Raw genomic sequence first — 15550 nt, forward strand, 5'->3', positions numbered from 1 at the left:
ATAAACCACTATTAGAGGTTTAAATAAATTATCAACACTCCAATAATTTAGTTCGTAATTGTATAAGTCCCTTAGTTTGAATAAGCGCAATTTTATTCAGCTATTGCTTTTCAGTCAGGGGAATCAGCCGAAGCTATCGATATCTACAGTACACTAAGAAAAAGCTTTAAAAAGCTATAATAAAAAGGATAATTGTAGGATGTTTGAGTGTTGTAAATCTCAAGTTATCGACATATTTAAACTAACAAATTGAGCTAAAAAAATTTATGAATAAGTTAATAGTTAAGCTAATACAAATATATGAAAGAGATTAAGTATAAATATTTCTTTTATATGTATATGTACATCTATACATACATATGTATATATTTATAATCATCACATATAAAAAACAACTCCTGCAAGAATAATATGCCAAATTGCTTTATTTGATTAAAACGCTTACAATGCTGCCGATCGGGAAATAAAACACATTAGTTATAAGTCAACTGTCTGTTTTTGTTTATTATTAATAGTATTGATAATATTTTCATATTTAAATTGTACATTATTATACGTGTACTTATAACCTGCGCATAAGAAACAGTTTGTGTTAAATACCATCTTAAAATTATATACATAACAAAATTATAAACATTTCTCAAGCGTGGCTGTTTTCTCCTCTGTCTATTAATTTCGTCCATATTATATCATATTATTCTCTAATTATTTGCTACAATTTGTTCCTTTTTTGCGCCTTTTAACTGTTGATGTTTTCTGGAGTTTGGGTTATCATTTCTTGTTGTTTTACATACAATATTCTTATTTGAAGGAGGGGAATTATTAGCGTCCGATGTCAGAGGACCCTACAATTTGTTGGTTTTTATGTTATTGCGGCACCAAAGCCTTAAATAATATGTGAATCGTTTAAAAATTATACAAATAAAGTGCCTTAGCCTAGCAAGAATAGTGCAGACCTTTGTCGCGTCTCAACAAATGCGTAATCTCAAAAGCTAAAATTTTAATATTATTAAAAGGGGGCATATACATATGTATGCTGTGTGACATGCATACATACATGAATCATATGTAAGGAAATCATAAAATACACATTTCTTCCGTTCCTTCTATCTTTGTTGTCCTTTTCTGTTATTCCTCGTTATCCTCGGCATTCTATGAGTCTGCCTCAACTGCTGGCTGGGCACTGGCAACTGGCTCAGTTTCCTCCGCTATATCTTTCGTTGCATCTGTTGTTGTTGTTGTTGTTGTTGTTGTTGCTGGGGCTGCTGAGGCTGGCGGTGACTGCTCTGCTCTGGGTGGGGAATCAACGCGTTGTTGTGGCTGTTGCACTGTTGCAGGCGCAGACTCAGGCTCGGGCTCATGCGTAAATTCCTCAGTCACACGCTTCTGTTCGATCTTTGGATTTGGCTCTTCGGCCTGCTCAACTGGCTGTGGCGGTGCCGTTGCTCCAGCTGCTGATGCTGGTGGCGGCAACTCGTCATAGAGAGGCGTGCAGACAGGCGATGGTGCCTTGGGCTTGGACACCTCGCTGATTTCTTCCGCATGCGGGGTGGCAAACGTCTCTACTACTGACGCAGGTGCCGCTTCGGCCAGCGTCTCCGATTTCTGTTTATTAATATCAGAGGTATCTGTGGCAGTAGAAGTACCAGCGCCAGAGGCGGCAGCGGTGGCTTCTGCAGCTTCAGCTGCTTGTTGCGCTTCCATTCTAGCATCATACTCCTGCAGCTCTCTATCCCAGTCCTCCTCGGTATCTACAGCAGCTGATTTTTCTACATTGTTCACGGATGGCGCTGCCACCGGCTTATTCTTCATATCATCCGGCTCCGACGAAGACTGTTTGCCCTGCAATGCGTTCTCATCCGTGGAGCTTATCGAGTGGCGATTACTGTCGTCGCGTGAGCCACGTCTGTTATTATTATTGGGTCCACGTTCACGCTCTTCGCTGCGCTGGCTACCACGTCCACTACGTCCATTGCCGCCGCGTCTATCATCGCCATCGCGTTCGCCACGGAATCGATTGCCCGGGCCACCTGGGCCACCGCCTCCACGCCGTTTGAAGTTGTTGCTATTGCTGCCGCCGTCTTCCTCCTCATCACTCCATCGGCCACCGCGACCTCCGCCACCGCCCATGCCACGACCACCACCACTACCACCGCTGCCGCCACCACCTCCGCCACCACCACGACCACGTTGGTTATCGTTAAACGGATTGCGCGGATTGAAGAAACCTTTAAATAGAGAATGCATTAGTTGTTATTTAATTTTTGAGCTTTATAGTTCTTACCTGGTCCTTGCTGCCTGCCGCCTGGTCCACCGCCACCTTGATTACGCATAAACATGGGGCCCACTCCATTGCCTGCACCCGGTCCTCCCATGCGCTGATTAAACGCCACCGGCGGCGGTATGCGCATCTGCATCAGACTCGTTGGCTGATTGAAACGATTCTGATTGGGATTCATATTGGGCTGGAAGAAGTCACCTCCGCCATTGCCGCCATTATGATTGCCACCCCTGGGGCCTGGACCCATACCACGCGGTCCACCGCCTGGACGATTATCAAATTCTAAATGGAAACATCATAAATTAAATTATGAATATGGCATTTACTTTGCTTGCGACTTACCCAAGCCACCCAAGAATTCTGGACGTTGCATTCCACCATGTTCCATGCTATTGAGATTGAGACGCGCTCGTGCCTCGTTGAAGGCTCCGCTTAGCGGCGGCGGTCCACCGCCTCCGTTCTCATTCCTCCAGCGCTCCGAAGCCTCAGCAATGTCGTCGCGGCCGCCCCAGCGAGAACCTGCGCCGCTAGGACCACGTGCGCGATCCCTTTGGAACAGATCATTGCCAGCAACCGCTGCAGCCACATCCACACTGTTCGGTTGCGTGGCGCCACCTGCAAAGATCGGCGGCGGCTGGCTGAAGTTAGGTGCTTGCTGTTGTGAGGACGTAGGTGCCGATTGCGATGGTGCATCCTCAAGCTCCATTTCGATATCCATTTGGTCGTCGCTCACATTGCCAGTGCCAGAGCCCGCGGGTGCTGGAATTGTGGTCATGGGCGGCGGCACTGCTCCCGGCGGGGGGAACTGTGCGCCCGGCGGCAGTCCCATAGGATGTGGAGGTGGGCCGCCCATGGTCGGAAAACCGGGTGGCATCATATTAGGCGGCATCATCATTGGCGGCGGCATGCCGGGCACCATATTCGGAGGCATAGCCATGCCCAACGGATGGTTCAGCGGTCCCATGGGACCCAGCATGCGCTGCGGCGGTGGTGCGCCCAATGGAGGCGCCATCTGGAACTGGCCAGGCACCATACCCATCAGTGCGGGCGGAGGTGCACCAGGTCCGCCATGCTGTGGCGGAGCCACTGGCGGTGGCTGTGTGGTGTCAATGCCAAAGAGCAAGTTTGGCGGCGCCACAGACGGCACATTGGGCATTTCGCCGGTTAGGGCTGTCGGCTTGACATCCTTGACATTTTTCGCCTGATTGATTTTTTGCTTCATCCAGCTGGGCATGGTGTCCTCGTCGAACATGCCGCCCTCCTCGAGACTGTCGAAGTCCGTGTCGGGGCTCAGCTTGTTCCACGGCACATATGTGACGCCGAGATCAAGATCCCAGAAATCCTTCCATTCCTTGCTCTTCACACCCTTCCCAGCTGCCCAAGATATGGTAATGGCACGACCTTGAAGCTTGTGATTCTTAAGCGCCTGCATAGCCTTGTGTGCGTCTTGGCGACGATTCATCACAATGAAAGCACAACCTCTGGGCACAATCTGATCGATGCTCACGATATCGCCATATTCGCCAAAAGTATCCGAGAGCTCCTCCTGGTACACCAGCTTGGAGAGATGGCCCACCCACAGCGTGGTACTGCACACTGCAGAGATAAATGTAATAAAGAAATATTAATTAAATAAATATTATTAAGGATAAATTAATTCAATAAAGTTTAATATAAAACACAACTCGTTTGGTTTTTAGTTTTTGTCATTTTCTTTTCCTTGCGTCAGCTATCAGATATGGCTATATCTCACATGAGTCAATAGAATATGCATAGAAGCATATGCCTATTACAATTCTAACATATCGTAGAGTATCTTAATACTCGAACTAGTTGAATATAGATATATTGTTAAAATGTAAATTTCATTTAACTGATATATTCTACATCTAATAAGAATATTTCATATAATTAATAGAGTGAATACTAGACCCTTTGACATATATATTTATGCTTCACAATTGATTTACTTGGCTTTTATACTATCTAGTAAAAAAATTTATTTGAAGCTCAAATTTTATTAGAAGCTTTCCAAATATAATTAAGAATTCTGAATATAATTAATATACAATATTTACAATATTTACTTGGTACTTTTCAAAGTACATTGTTATCATTAGAATAGAAACCTCGATACACAAAATGCTTTTATAACTGAAATTTCAATGGATTTTTAAATTCTCCTATTAGTAATATTGTCTATAAAGGTAAAAACTTCTAGAAGAAGACGAAGAAAGGCTCAGTCAAAATCATATCCCTGAAAATTAGTACGTATGTAATGAATATCTAGAGTACAAGTCTGAGCATTTGTATTATTAATTATGTATAATAATTCATTGGGAAAAGCTTCTTATAGAGATATCTGACTAATTTGTAATATTATTCAATTTTATAAACACTTTCTTTTAACAAACTAAATTTTGGCAGAAGAGCGCCTCACTTATTTGCCGATGTTTCAATTCGATAAATGACTGTTAAGCTTTAATATTACAGTTTCTATCGACTTCAATCGGGTATCGATATTTTTCAAATTAATTGTGAACCTAATTCACTGCATATAGAATGTGTATATATATGTATGTGCATGTATGTAAAATATAGCTCTGGGCGTGTAGGTGTAGCTTTAGTTTTTCACATGTATGCAATAAAATATCAAGCAAAAATTATTTCAATAGACATATCGCTCCTTAGGGAGCCTTAAGTGTAGTAAATTTGCTCTGTGCTTAGATGATACACTGATAAAAATGGGGAGGTACATTAATATGCTTATTCAATTCATTTCGTTGCTAAAAAACTTTGCTCAAAAACGCTTCAGAGACATTGTGTTAAATATGCCAGATGAGATTTAGAACCTTTAAAGCTAAATCACACATACACACACACACAAACACACACGCGCGCACTCATACACACACACGTCAACCGAGCCAAGGAGCTGCAGAATAAAGAAACATTTGTGTATTAGCATTAATTGAAAAGACCAAACGAGAGTGAACCAAAACAAAGTGTAATTCACAGGTAAATGTGGCATCAAAAGGTTTTGTCATTCTTCTTCATCTTGAGTGCGTGAAAATCTTTTGCATGCGACAATTACGTATTGCGTGAGTGGGCTTACGTGATGCGTAACTGCGTAACGGCGTTACGCTATGCTTATGTGCATGGAATAATTACCACTTAGATGCTCCTTCTTAATCTCGGGCAGGCCCTTCTTGCGTCGCTCACGTTCATGTTCGCGATCCCGCTCCTTGTCGCGCGTGCTGCGCTCCATGCGGTCACGATCGCGCGATCCGCGCCTGCGGCTGGAACGTGGCGAACGGCTGCGCGAACGTGAGCTGCGACGGCGACTTCCCCGATCACGATCGTTTCCATTGCCACCACCACCCCCACCACCGCCGCCGCCACGACTACGGGGCGATCTACTGCGGCTGCTGCGTCGGCTGCGCTTGTAACGGTCACGATCGGGCGTCGGACTACGGGAATCGGCACCATCCAGATTGATAACCTGAGCGTTTGGAGTTTTGCAAAGAATTTGAGAGAAAGTGATTGTGATATAAACACGTTAACATTTTAAGCATAAAACAAATAATGGCGGATGTGGAGGAAAAGAAGTGGGAATGGGAGAGGGACGTGGTTAGTTTCATTTTAATTATTTTCTAGGATGGGATGGGATAGGAGTAGAAGATGGTAGTGGTTGTGGGTTGGGAATTGTTGTTAAACTACAAATTATACAAAATACGTATTATTTTTTTTATAACTGCATTCTTGGCGTGTTGACGTGTGGTTTTGGCCGTTTTTCAAACTTGGTTGGCGGTTCTTAACTATTTCTCATTTCTCATTTTTGTTTTTCATTGGCATTTTCTCATCGATGCGTTTTCGAGCAAGTTTTTGTGTTTCATTGATGGGTAATTGAATTGAATCTGACTTGAATTTGTGGTTTACATATTTAAGGCACTTACCAAACGTTGTTATACGGAGGGCGGGGGCGCTTCTAGCATCGGGTATCGCATCCGTCATTATATATAAAGTTAAACCTTACCTTTGGGCATTCATTTACCATTTTTAATATAAACGTATAGGCAAAGTTGCAAGTTTAAATTTAAGTATGGCCCTATCGATAGTTATTTTTAAGTTTTGGCCAAAAATTTTAAAATTCGACAACGGTTATTGCACTTAACAGTAAGGCACATCAAGTCGTTATTCATATCATCGTAATTAATAATAGTATTCCCCATTCTTTCGATTAAACGGTAATCTCTGAATTCTCCGTCCCGGTATAACAACATTTTGGGCACGTCAGCAGCACTTGGCGCATTATGAAAGTGGAACTATATATAGTTGGATATAGTTTGAAATAGATGCGACACTAGTTCCACTTTCATGTGTGCGCTTATAGTTATATATATATATATATACTATATATTGTAATCTAATTATGAGCTACAATATTGCAGTTATGTAATGCAGTTTGAATTGATTTTTGCAATTTAGCAATCAATTAAAAATGCACACATTGACTGATTCGATGAAATCTACATTATTAAAAGTAAATGGTGTGGTGTATACCTCAATGGGTTGCTGTTCCGATATGAATTCAACATCCTTGTTCATGTCCGTCACATCATTGTGGCCCATGCCCATGCCGACGCCCGGCGGCAAGCCACCTGTGCCCTAAAATGAGCAGAAAGGAAAATTCCCTAGTACCAGAGATTATGATGAGTAAATGAGCGCACTTACCTTGAGAACATTCTGCAAATGCTGCTGCAGGGCATCCTGCTCCTGGTAGCGATGCTTTTGATTCTCCTCTTGTTGCTTGAACTTTTGAAAGTTTTGCAGCGTTTGCAGTTGGCGTAAGACATTGGGATCGTTGAGCAGTTGCTTTAAATTATTGTTCTGCGAAATTAGATGCTATTATTAGCATGCATTTAAATAATTGTGAACAATAAATAAATAAACCCAAGAAAACTAAAGCCTCAACACAAAAGCTAATACGATAAATAACGAATAGACCTATGCATACATCTAGCAAATTGGAAGAGCCGGGCGGCGTATCATCGCCCATACAATGATGATCGTCGCCCATCAGCATGTCCCCATCCTCGTCATCGATTATCTCACGCAGGTCATAGTCCAGCTCATGGGAGCTGCTACCCTTGCCATATTTGTTGTGATGATGCGACTTGCTTAGTCCCCCACTATCGAAACGACTCTTGGAACCAGATGCCGAATTGCTGGATGGCATATTATGTTGATGCTGCTGCTGCTGTTGTTGACGCTTCATATAATGCTGTTCCATGTGACGTCGACTAGAGCTTGAGCACTTCTCGTGGCTTATCTGTGTAGTTGCGTACATTAGACAAGCGAGCGAGACATGTATCAGAAATAGAGCAAATAGTGATAGTAACAAGGAAGCAATGCCAATTGGCTTATTAGAATCGAAAGAAAAACCACATTTACTCGCTCATAGCCTGGCAATGAGTATAGCTGCCCATAGTGGGTTGACTAACTACTACATCATATTGTTATTGGACCTAATTCATTGCCAGTCTTTGTTCTCTTCAATTACCCATTGTCCACTCACCGACAGATCCGGCATTGCACCACCCATTTTATCGTCGACAGCACCACTCATATCCATATTGCTCATTCCCGAGGCATTCAAACCATTGGCAGCATTGCCACTGGAAATATCCGAAAGATTTAGAACACCGCTGCTGCCACTTGGTCCAGAGCTCGCGTTGAGATTGCCGGCGCTGATTGGTGGCATTTGATGGTAAATCGGATGGTTTGGATCAGCCAAATCAAATATTGGCTGTATTACTTCCGATTTGAACACATTATTCTTCTGCCAAAGGTTCAGCACGCGAATGATGCGACTCTTGTCCTCGGGCGCGCAACGAAACAGATTTGCAAACGTTTCGGTTAGATTACGCTGGAAGCGGGGCGCAAAGACATCCTTCTCGGTGCCATATTGATGACGCGATTGTCGCACTATTGAGTCTATGACATACAGGCCCGGCACTTTGTACTCCGGCTTGCATTTGAGTATAAACTTTTCAACACTCTGCACAACATGCTTGTAGAATTTAATTGCACGCATTGCCGACTTTGTGATGGCGGCCATTTTAGCCTTCGATATGGGCGGTCGGCTATCATAGAGCCCGGAGAGCTGAAAGAAAACATACACATGTAGAAATAGATGGTCGAGCACAAGGCACAAAGAGCGAAAAGGGATTATTTTCTATTGGTATGGGCAGCACGGCAGGACGCGAAGCTGCATGTTTGTTGGCAACAATATTTAATTTACATATATACACACATGTAAGTGTCGGGAATATAATTGTATAAATTACACAACTACATAAGGCGTACGTACATGAGACATATATGTAAATACCGAGTGGTATATATGAGCAGATATAAATATGTAAGTACATTTTGATATGTACATGTGTGTGTGCTGCGGCGGCCTCATCTTACCTCATTATTGAAAGCGACGACCGTCTCCATGATTATTTCAATGCTCACACACTACACGCACGCACAATATTCAAATTCGCATACTATTTCAGTATATGTGATCTTTATAAATTATTTTCTTGCCAGTTTAACAACTTTTTACTTGAATTTTCACAATTTTTTCGCAAGAAAGCGTGAAAAAATGGCTGCCGATAGTAGGGATGCTTATTTCGTATATCAGCTCATCGATACAAAACATACATAATTTGATACATTGATTCATCAAGGAAAACAATCGAATGATTACTTAGATTGCTTATCGAATACATAAACATAACTACAATTTTTTACTATGGGATGATACTATATACACATGATCATTGATTTGTAATAGGCTGATGATATTATTAAAAAATTCCGCTCTTAATTGCAAGACCTTGGCGTTGCCGGACTGATAAGAATGGAGCAATATGACGGGTATACCACGCATTAATGCTGATACCCGCAATGGTCACACTGGAAAGAAAGCAAAACGAAAACATAAGCTGCTGCAAATTGAATAAAATTAATGGTGAATAGCAATTAACAAATAATGAGCGCCCATCATAGGCCACTTGACGAGTCAGATGTTATGCTAATACGCACGATACGTTCAACACCATCGTTGTACGACCACAGACATGGCGACTTTCGCCTATCACAAAGAAAGGAAGAGGATTGGGCCAAAGTGGCCAAGACCCTAAATATTTCATCGCCCGACGCGCGACGCAGATGGACGTGTCTACGGGATCGTTATTCGCGCGAGTTGAAACAAATGCGTTTGCATCCGTCCTCGGAATTTGGTCGAAATGAGTTCTTCAGGCAAATGGACTTTTTGCGGGAGTTTGTGCGGAAGCGTCGTGAGAGAAGACGCCGTGAAGATGATGATACGCCAACAAATTGGCTCAAAGCTGAGGTCCGAACGGTGAAAACGAAATCACGCCCAGTGCCAGACCCACTTATTGAACAGGACTTAGATGAGTCGCAGGTGTACGACGATTGTGACCACAACTACGACGCGGATGCCAAGCTGGAAGTGCAGACGACACAATCGGAAAGTTACTCTGTGCTCGTGGAAGCGGACGATGGAGATGGACATGAATCATATGAGGAGTATATGGGCGATTCCGAGTCGGCCGATCAAAAAGTCTTGCCACCGTTGCAACCATCGCCATCGCTGGTCACAGTCCACAACGATACACCGACGGCGGGGAATGTGTCCACGTCGGGTGCCTCGCCGTCCGATGCTGGACATTCGCAGACGGACATTGAATTTATGGTCTGTATGCCGAACATGAGAGTTGAAGCGGAGCATTTGCCGCCCATTAAGCCCGAGGCATCGCCCGGCTTTGAGGCAGTAAGTGCACCAGCCACTGCCGCGACTAGTGCGTCCAACGAAACCGAAGACGATTACTTCTGCAAATCCGTGGCAGCTTATTTGCGGCAATTGTCGCGTCGTCACAAGATTAAGGCAAAAGTGGAAATGTACCAGATTCTGGAGAAGTACATATTGCTGGAGGAGTCCACGACAGGGACACCTGGGACAAGTCAGAATGATTAAGCAGGAATACTACATAGCGACATATATGTACATATAGTTTTTAAATAGATTTTTATGGAGTACAAATATACAACTGACAAAAATCAATTTTATCTTACGCCTAATTCTAAATATGTATTTGTTATAATGCGCTCACGGCGCTCAGCAGAAATCCTCATTGATTATATCCGCATTGACCGCTAAACCACGCTCTTTAAGTGCTTTCGAGACGAGTCGATGCTTCTCCTGTCGTTGCTCCTGCTCACGTCGCTGTGCATCCAGAATCTCATCGACAGAAATCTCTTTTAATGGAAGTTTCTGTTCCTTTTCACGATCCTGCAATGTGACGTTATATATATTAGGTCACCCGATCAAGTCTTGCTCTCTTTACTCACAATTTCACCCAGGAGCACCACATTCTCGCCTCGTATTATGAAGACGCCTCGCGGAATATCTCCATACTCATTGCCGACGTGTATCCGTTCGATTGTTCGCTGCAGAACAAGGTTGGCAAACTGATCTACGGACCTTAAGTAGCCTATTAATGTTCGACCGTCTCGAAGCAGCACCATTAGTTTTTCTACAAGTTCACAATATATTATTATTCATATTACAGTTTGCCGGCTTAAGTGTTCAGTAAATACTATCAACTTCTTCCAGCAGATGCGCTGTTCCAGCCAAGGGATTGAGGTCGTCCATATGGCGAAAATTCGTTGATTTTTTTAAATGCTAGTATAAAGCACTTTTACAATTAAATAATTAAAAAATAAACCCTTAAAAACACATATACTTTAGCTTAAATGCAATAGAACTACTACTACTGAAAACTTTTTGCGCCTGGTATGCTGATACCAGAACATATTTTGCTTAGCTCAGCAACTGGTTATTTTGCTTGCATGTTTGAAATGTGTAAGACACTTAATATTTATTTTTTAAAACTGCGAGACACTTAATATGATATAGGTGACTCAAGAACTGAAGAACTTTTAATAAATAAAAATGTTAAATTGATTTTTTATTAAAATATGTTTATGGGTTACCATTCTTTGAAATGATGAACAGCGTACATGACACGGTAAAAGCACGCACAATTCTTATATTATTATCCATGCAATCGATAGCAATCGATAGTTGCCGGCATGTTCGTCGCCGCAGTAGCCAAAACTAAACAATTGCAGAATTACTCGAAATAACGTAATTTTGAAAAAATATTGTGCACTGAGCTCAAGTATAACACTCTAAAGACACACAGGAGCACAATGAAGTAAGATTAATATATAATGTACAAGAATTGCTTTCGATTTAATTAATCGTCGGCTACTTCTTCTCTCAGGCTCAGTGTTGACGGACTGCTCGTTTATTTCCCCTATGAATATATTTATCCTGAGCAATATGCATACATGCTGGAGCTTAAGAGAAGTCTGGACGCCAAGGGGCACTGTCTACTTGAAATGCCCTCGGGCACAGGAAAAACAGCAACATTACTCTCCCTGGTAGTGGCCTATATGATTGAGCATCCGGAGACAGTGCGCAAGCTGATTTACTGCTCCCGAACGGTGCCGGAGATTGAGAAAGTTATTGCCGAGTTGCAGAACCTAATGGCATACTATGAGCGCAATGCACCCGTAGCTCCAGGCTTTACCGGCCTGGTGCTCAGCTCACGTAAAAATTTGTGCATTCATCCCGAGGTCAGTAAAGAGCGCGAGGGCAAGGCGGTCGATGGCAAGTGCTATGGGCTAACTGCCAGTTATATACGCGAACGCCATGAACTGGATCCCGAGGTTCCCATATGTAAGTATTTGCCATTGCAGTTAAGTCAATTTAACATTTATTGTTCTTATAGGTCAGTATTTTGAGGGCTTCACATTGGAGGGCAAGGAGTCGACGCTGCCCGTGGGCGTCTATAGCATCGATGATCTTAAAGAATATGGACGGTCAAGAAATTGGTGTCCGTACTTTCTAGCACGTTACGCTGTGCGTTAAGAATGTTAATTTATTAGTATATGATATAAATACTTACGCCCTCCACTCTCTATCCATTTCTCTGGTAGATTGCACACGCCCACATTGTTGTCTACAGCTATCATTATCTACTGGATCCAAAGATCGCCCAGGTGGTCTCCAAGGAAATGACACGCGAGTCCTGTGTGGTTTTCGATGAGGCTCATAATATAGACAACGTATGCATCGACTCCATGAGCGTGAAAATAAATCGAAGAACAGTCGAGCGCAGTACCAACGCTTTAAATCAGCTCACAAAATTGGTCCAAGAGTAAGACCTACTCCATAATTGCTCAAATAATTAAACATGCCTAATTAATTGTCTATTGCAGAATGCGGGAAGAGGACACCAATCGTTTAAATGAGGAATATCAGCGCATGGTGCAAGGCCTCAAGGATGCCAGTGTACAGCGTGATACGGACATGATTCTGGCCAATCCCGTGCTGCCTAACGATGTGCTCACAGAGGTCGTCCCGGGCAACATTCGAAATGCGGATCATTTTCTTAGTTTCCTACGTCGTTTCATAGAATACATTAAAACTCGACTGCGTGTGCATCACGTGGTGCAGGAATCACCAGCGGGATTCCTTAAAGATGTTTCATCTAAAATCTGCATAGAGCGCAAACCGTTGCGCTTCTGTGCGGAGCGCTTGTCCAGCTTGTTGCGTACCCTGGAGATTACTGATATGACGGAATTCGGGGCCCTGACGCTGGTATGTAATGGTGCATATCATTGATGATGATAACGATTCAATGCAATTGATCACAGATAACACACTTTGCCACCTTGGTCTCCACGTACACGAAAGGATTTACCATTATCATTGAGCCGTTCGATGACAAGACGCCGACTGTTTCGAATCCCATAATGCATTTCAGCTGCTTGGACTCATCTATTGCCATGGCGCCAGTATTCTCACGATTTCAAACGGTTGTCATCACATCGGGCACGCTGTCGCCCATGGACATGTATCCTAAGATTCTGGACTTTGATCCAGTTGTTATGAGTAGCTTTACCATGACCCTTGCTCGTCCTTGTCTGCTGCCTATGGTAAATGAAGCAGTTTGAATTAGGCTTAGATTTGTTTATTAATTTATTTAGATATTTTATTTGATATAGATCGTGTCAAAAGGCAACGACCAGGTGGCCATCTCGTCCAAGTTCGAGACGCGCGAGGACACTGCTGTCATCAGGAACTATGGCCAGCTGCTGGTGGAGGTGGCCAAGACTGTGCCCGATGGCATCGTTTGCTTCTTCACATCATATCTGTACTTGGAGTCGGTTGTGGCCTCGTGGTATGACCAGGGCATTGTGGATACTCTACTCCGCTATAAGCTGCTGTTCATCGAGACCCAGGACAATGCCGAAACAAGCTATGCGCTCATGAACTATGTTAAGGTGAGCGACCTCAAATTTCAGCCCGCAATCTGAATCGCAGTCTCCAATTGCTATGGCTTCCATTGATGATGTTCTTGACACACATTCATCTCGATCTCGATCTCGATCTATGCTGTCTTTGTTTTAGGCATGCGATTGCGGTCGAGGTGCTGTTCTGCTGGCTGTGGCGCGTGGCAAGGTCTCCGAGGGTGTGGATTTCGATCATCATTATGGTCGCGCGGTGCTCATGTTCGGCATACCCTACGTTTATACGCAGTCCCGCATACTCAAGGCGCGCCTCGACTATCTGCGGGATCAGTTTCAGATACGAGAGAACGATTTTCTAACCTTTGATGCGATGCGACATGCGGCCCAATGCGTGGGTCGGGCGTTGCGTGGCAAGACGGACTATGGTATCATGATATTTGCGGACAAACGCTTCTCACGCCAGGACAAGCGGTCGCGTCTGCCCAAATGGATACAGGAGCATTTGGTAGACAGCTTTTGCAATTTGTCCACGGAGGAGGCGGTGCAACTGGCACGCCGCTGGCTCCGACGTATGGCTCAGCCGTTTTCGAGGGAAGATCAGCTGGGCATTTCGTTGTTGACTCTGGCACAGCTGGAGACAATGGAGCAGGAGAAACTGGAACGGCAGGCGCAGGGCAAAGAAGGTGTGGGCGGTGAGGTGCAGGAGTTGTAATTAGAGAGTCGCGTGGCGTAAAACCGGCTCTCCAGCTGGCGCCGGCTTCCTTCCGCAATGTATTTTCTTTAACCACTGGCCATGTTTCTGTCTGAATGAGAAAAATAATTATAATAAAAAGCCAATTTGTTGCCAGCTAATGGCATTGAATGCCATTAAACGGAGCAGCAAATCACACAAAAAATGAAAAGTCAAAAAAGAGTTGTTTTTGTTTTTGGTTTTAATCGCTCGGATTTGCCAGGGCAAAACTGACGCAAATGCCTTATTAACTGTTAATTAATATTATTAATAATTTAGCGGTTGCTCATTACCTCAACTGAATGACTCAATGCCTTTAACTGCGGCTGCCGTTCAAGGCGCCTAAATCAATGTTCTTATTGTTATCGATGACCAATTTGACGCCGATAAATTGGTCTAGACGAATCGAAATTTTTATTGATATCGCTTCAAGACGCCTTTTCAAATGGGTTCTGATAAGAAACATGGAAATAATTTAAATATGCGATGATCCGTGTTGACCGAACATGATTTTATTTAACCCGAACGAAATTAATTTTTTAGCGCTATCAGTGTACATTTGCCAATGACTTATTAATGATGCGCCGACAGGTTATCAAGACAATAAAAAACAATTATGTTCATATGTCCAATGGATGGCGACAAGTGCGATTGTTTTTGCAATTTTACCTATTTAGCTCATACTGCCGCCAGCGACGGCAATTACTACCTAAACATTTGAGCACACCACAAAAATAATTACTCACATTCCATTTTATGTTTTCAATTTGTTGTCTTATTTCTTAATAACGGCGCACACTGATTTCCTGTAGTCCTCGCGTGAGCTTGAGAGTGTGCTAAGCCCGAGAGACAGAGAGGGAGAGAGAAAGAGAGAATCTGTGTATGTGTAGCGAAAAAGCTTTGCAATAATACATATACAATTACACACGCATATATGCACATAACTAACGGCCACGGCCAGCACTCAGAGAGCAACAAGTAAGCGAAAAGTAACCGAATACAATTACAGTGCACCCACGCTAAAAGGAAAACAAGCAAATTAGAGATATTGTACTCTTATACTGAGAATCGCCCTATATGAATAGGTTAATTGAAGGCGCTCAACAAATAATAATAACCAAAATAACCAAAGGGTG

At 43.2% G+C, this 15550-nt stretch overlaps 4 protein-coding genes across 7 annotated transcripts; 2 read left to right on the top strand and 2 right to left on the bottom strand.

Moving 5' to 3' along the window:
* Positions 1 to 477: 477 nt before the first annotated feature.
* Positions 478 to 8979, bottom strand: LOC6580177 (SR-related and CTD-associated factor 4). 4 transcript variants are annotated; one of them, XR_001449274.3, is made up of 10 exons: positions 8759 to 8976; positions 7860 to 8447; positions 7299 to 7613; positions 7016 to 7171; positions 6845 to 6949; positions 5453 to 5783; positions 2624 to 3877; positions 2285 to 2563; positions 1058 to 2228; positions 478 to 992 (listed from the first exon to the last, which is right to left on the bottom strand). XR_001449274.3 is itself a non-coding variant. In XM_002006001.4 (9 exons), the coding sequence occupies exons 1-9, from the start codon at positions 8786 to 8788 to the stop codon at positions 1153 to 1155; spliced, it is 4134 nt and encodes a 1377-aa protein (XP_002006037.1). In that variant the 5' UTR covers positions 8789 to 8976; the 3' UTR covers positions 478 to 1152. The 4 variants fall into 4 exon arrangements, 3 of the variants coding, with proteins under 3 accessions (XP_002006037.1, XP_015019618.1, XP_015019617.1); XM_002006001.4 differs by having other exon boundaries at positions 478 to 2228; XM_015164132.3 differs by lacking the exon at positions 7299 to 7613 and having other exon boundaries at positions 478 to 2228.
* Positions 8980 to 9217: 238 nt separating this feature from the next.
* Positions 9218 to 10424, top strand: LOC6580178. The gene has a single exon (XM_002006002.4). It carries the CDS (start codon positions 9330 to 9332, stop codon positions 10335 to 10337), a length of 1008 nt encoding a protein of 335 aa, XP_002006038.1. The 5' UTR covers positions 9218 to 9329; the 3' UTR covers positions 10338 to 10424.
* A 45-nt stretch (positions 10425 to 10469) lies between these two features.
* Positions 10470 to 11163, bottom strand: LOC6580179 (U6 snRNA-associated Sm-like protein LSm1). The gene is made up of 3 exons (XM_002006003.4): positions 10961 to 11163; positions 10712 to 10896; positions 10470 to 10652 (listed from the first exon to the last, which is right to left on the bottom strand). Exons 1-3 carry the CDS (start codon positions 11013 to 11015, stop codon positions 10479 to 10481), a joined length of 414 nt encoding a protein of 137 aa, XP_002006039.1. The 5' UTR covers positions 11016 to 11163; the 3' UTR covers positions 10470 to 10478.
* Positions 11164 to 11426: 263 nt separating this feature from the next.
* LOC6580180 (general transcription and DNA repair factor IIH helicase subunit XPD) lies at positions 11427 to 14495 on the top strand. The gene is made up of 8 exons (XM_002006004.4): positions 11427 to 11580; positions 11650 to 12107; positions 12160 to 12290; positions 12368 to 12588; positions 12650 to 13031; positions 13088 to 13369; positions 13439 to 13717; positions 13845 to 14495. The coding sequence occupies exons 1-8, from the start codon at positions 11576 to 11578 to the stop codon at positions 14394 to 14396; spliced, it is 2310 nt and encodes a 769-aa protein (XP_002006040.2). The 5' UTR covers positions 11427 to 11575; the 3' UTR covers positions 14397 to 14495.
* The last annotated feature ends 1055 nt before the right edge of the window (positions 14496 to 15550 follow it).

Source organism: Drosophila mojavensis, unplaced genomic scaffold (assembly GCF_018153725.1).
Source record: "Drosophila mojavensis isolate 15081-1352.22 unplaced genomic scaffold, ASM1815372v1 contig_80, whole genome shotgun sequence".
Lineage (NCBI taxonomy): Eukaryota > Metazoa > Arthropoda > Insecta > Diptera > Drosophilidae > Drosophila > Drosophila mojavensis.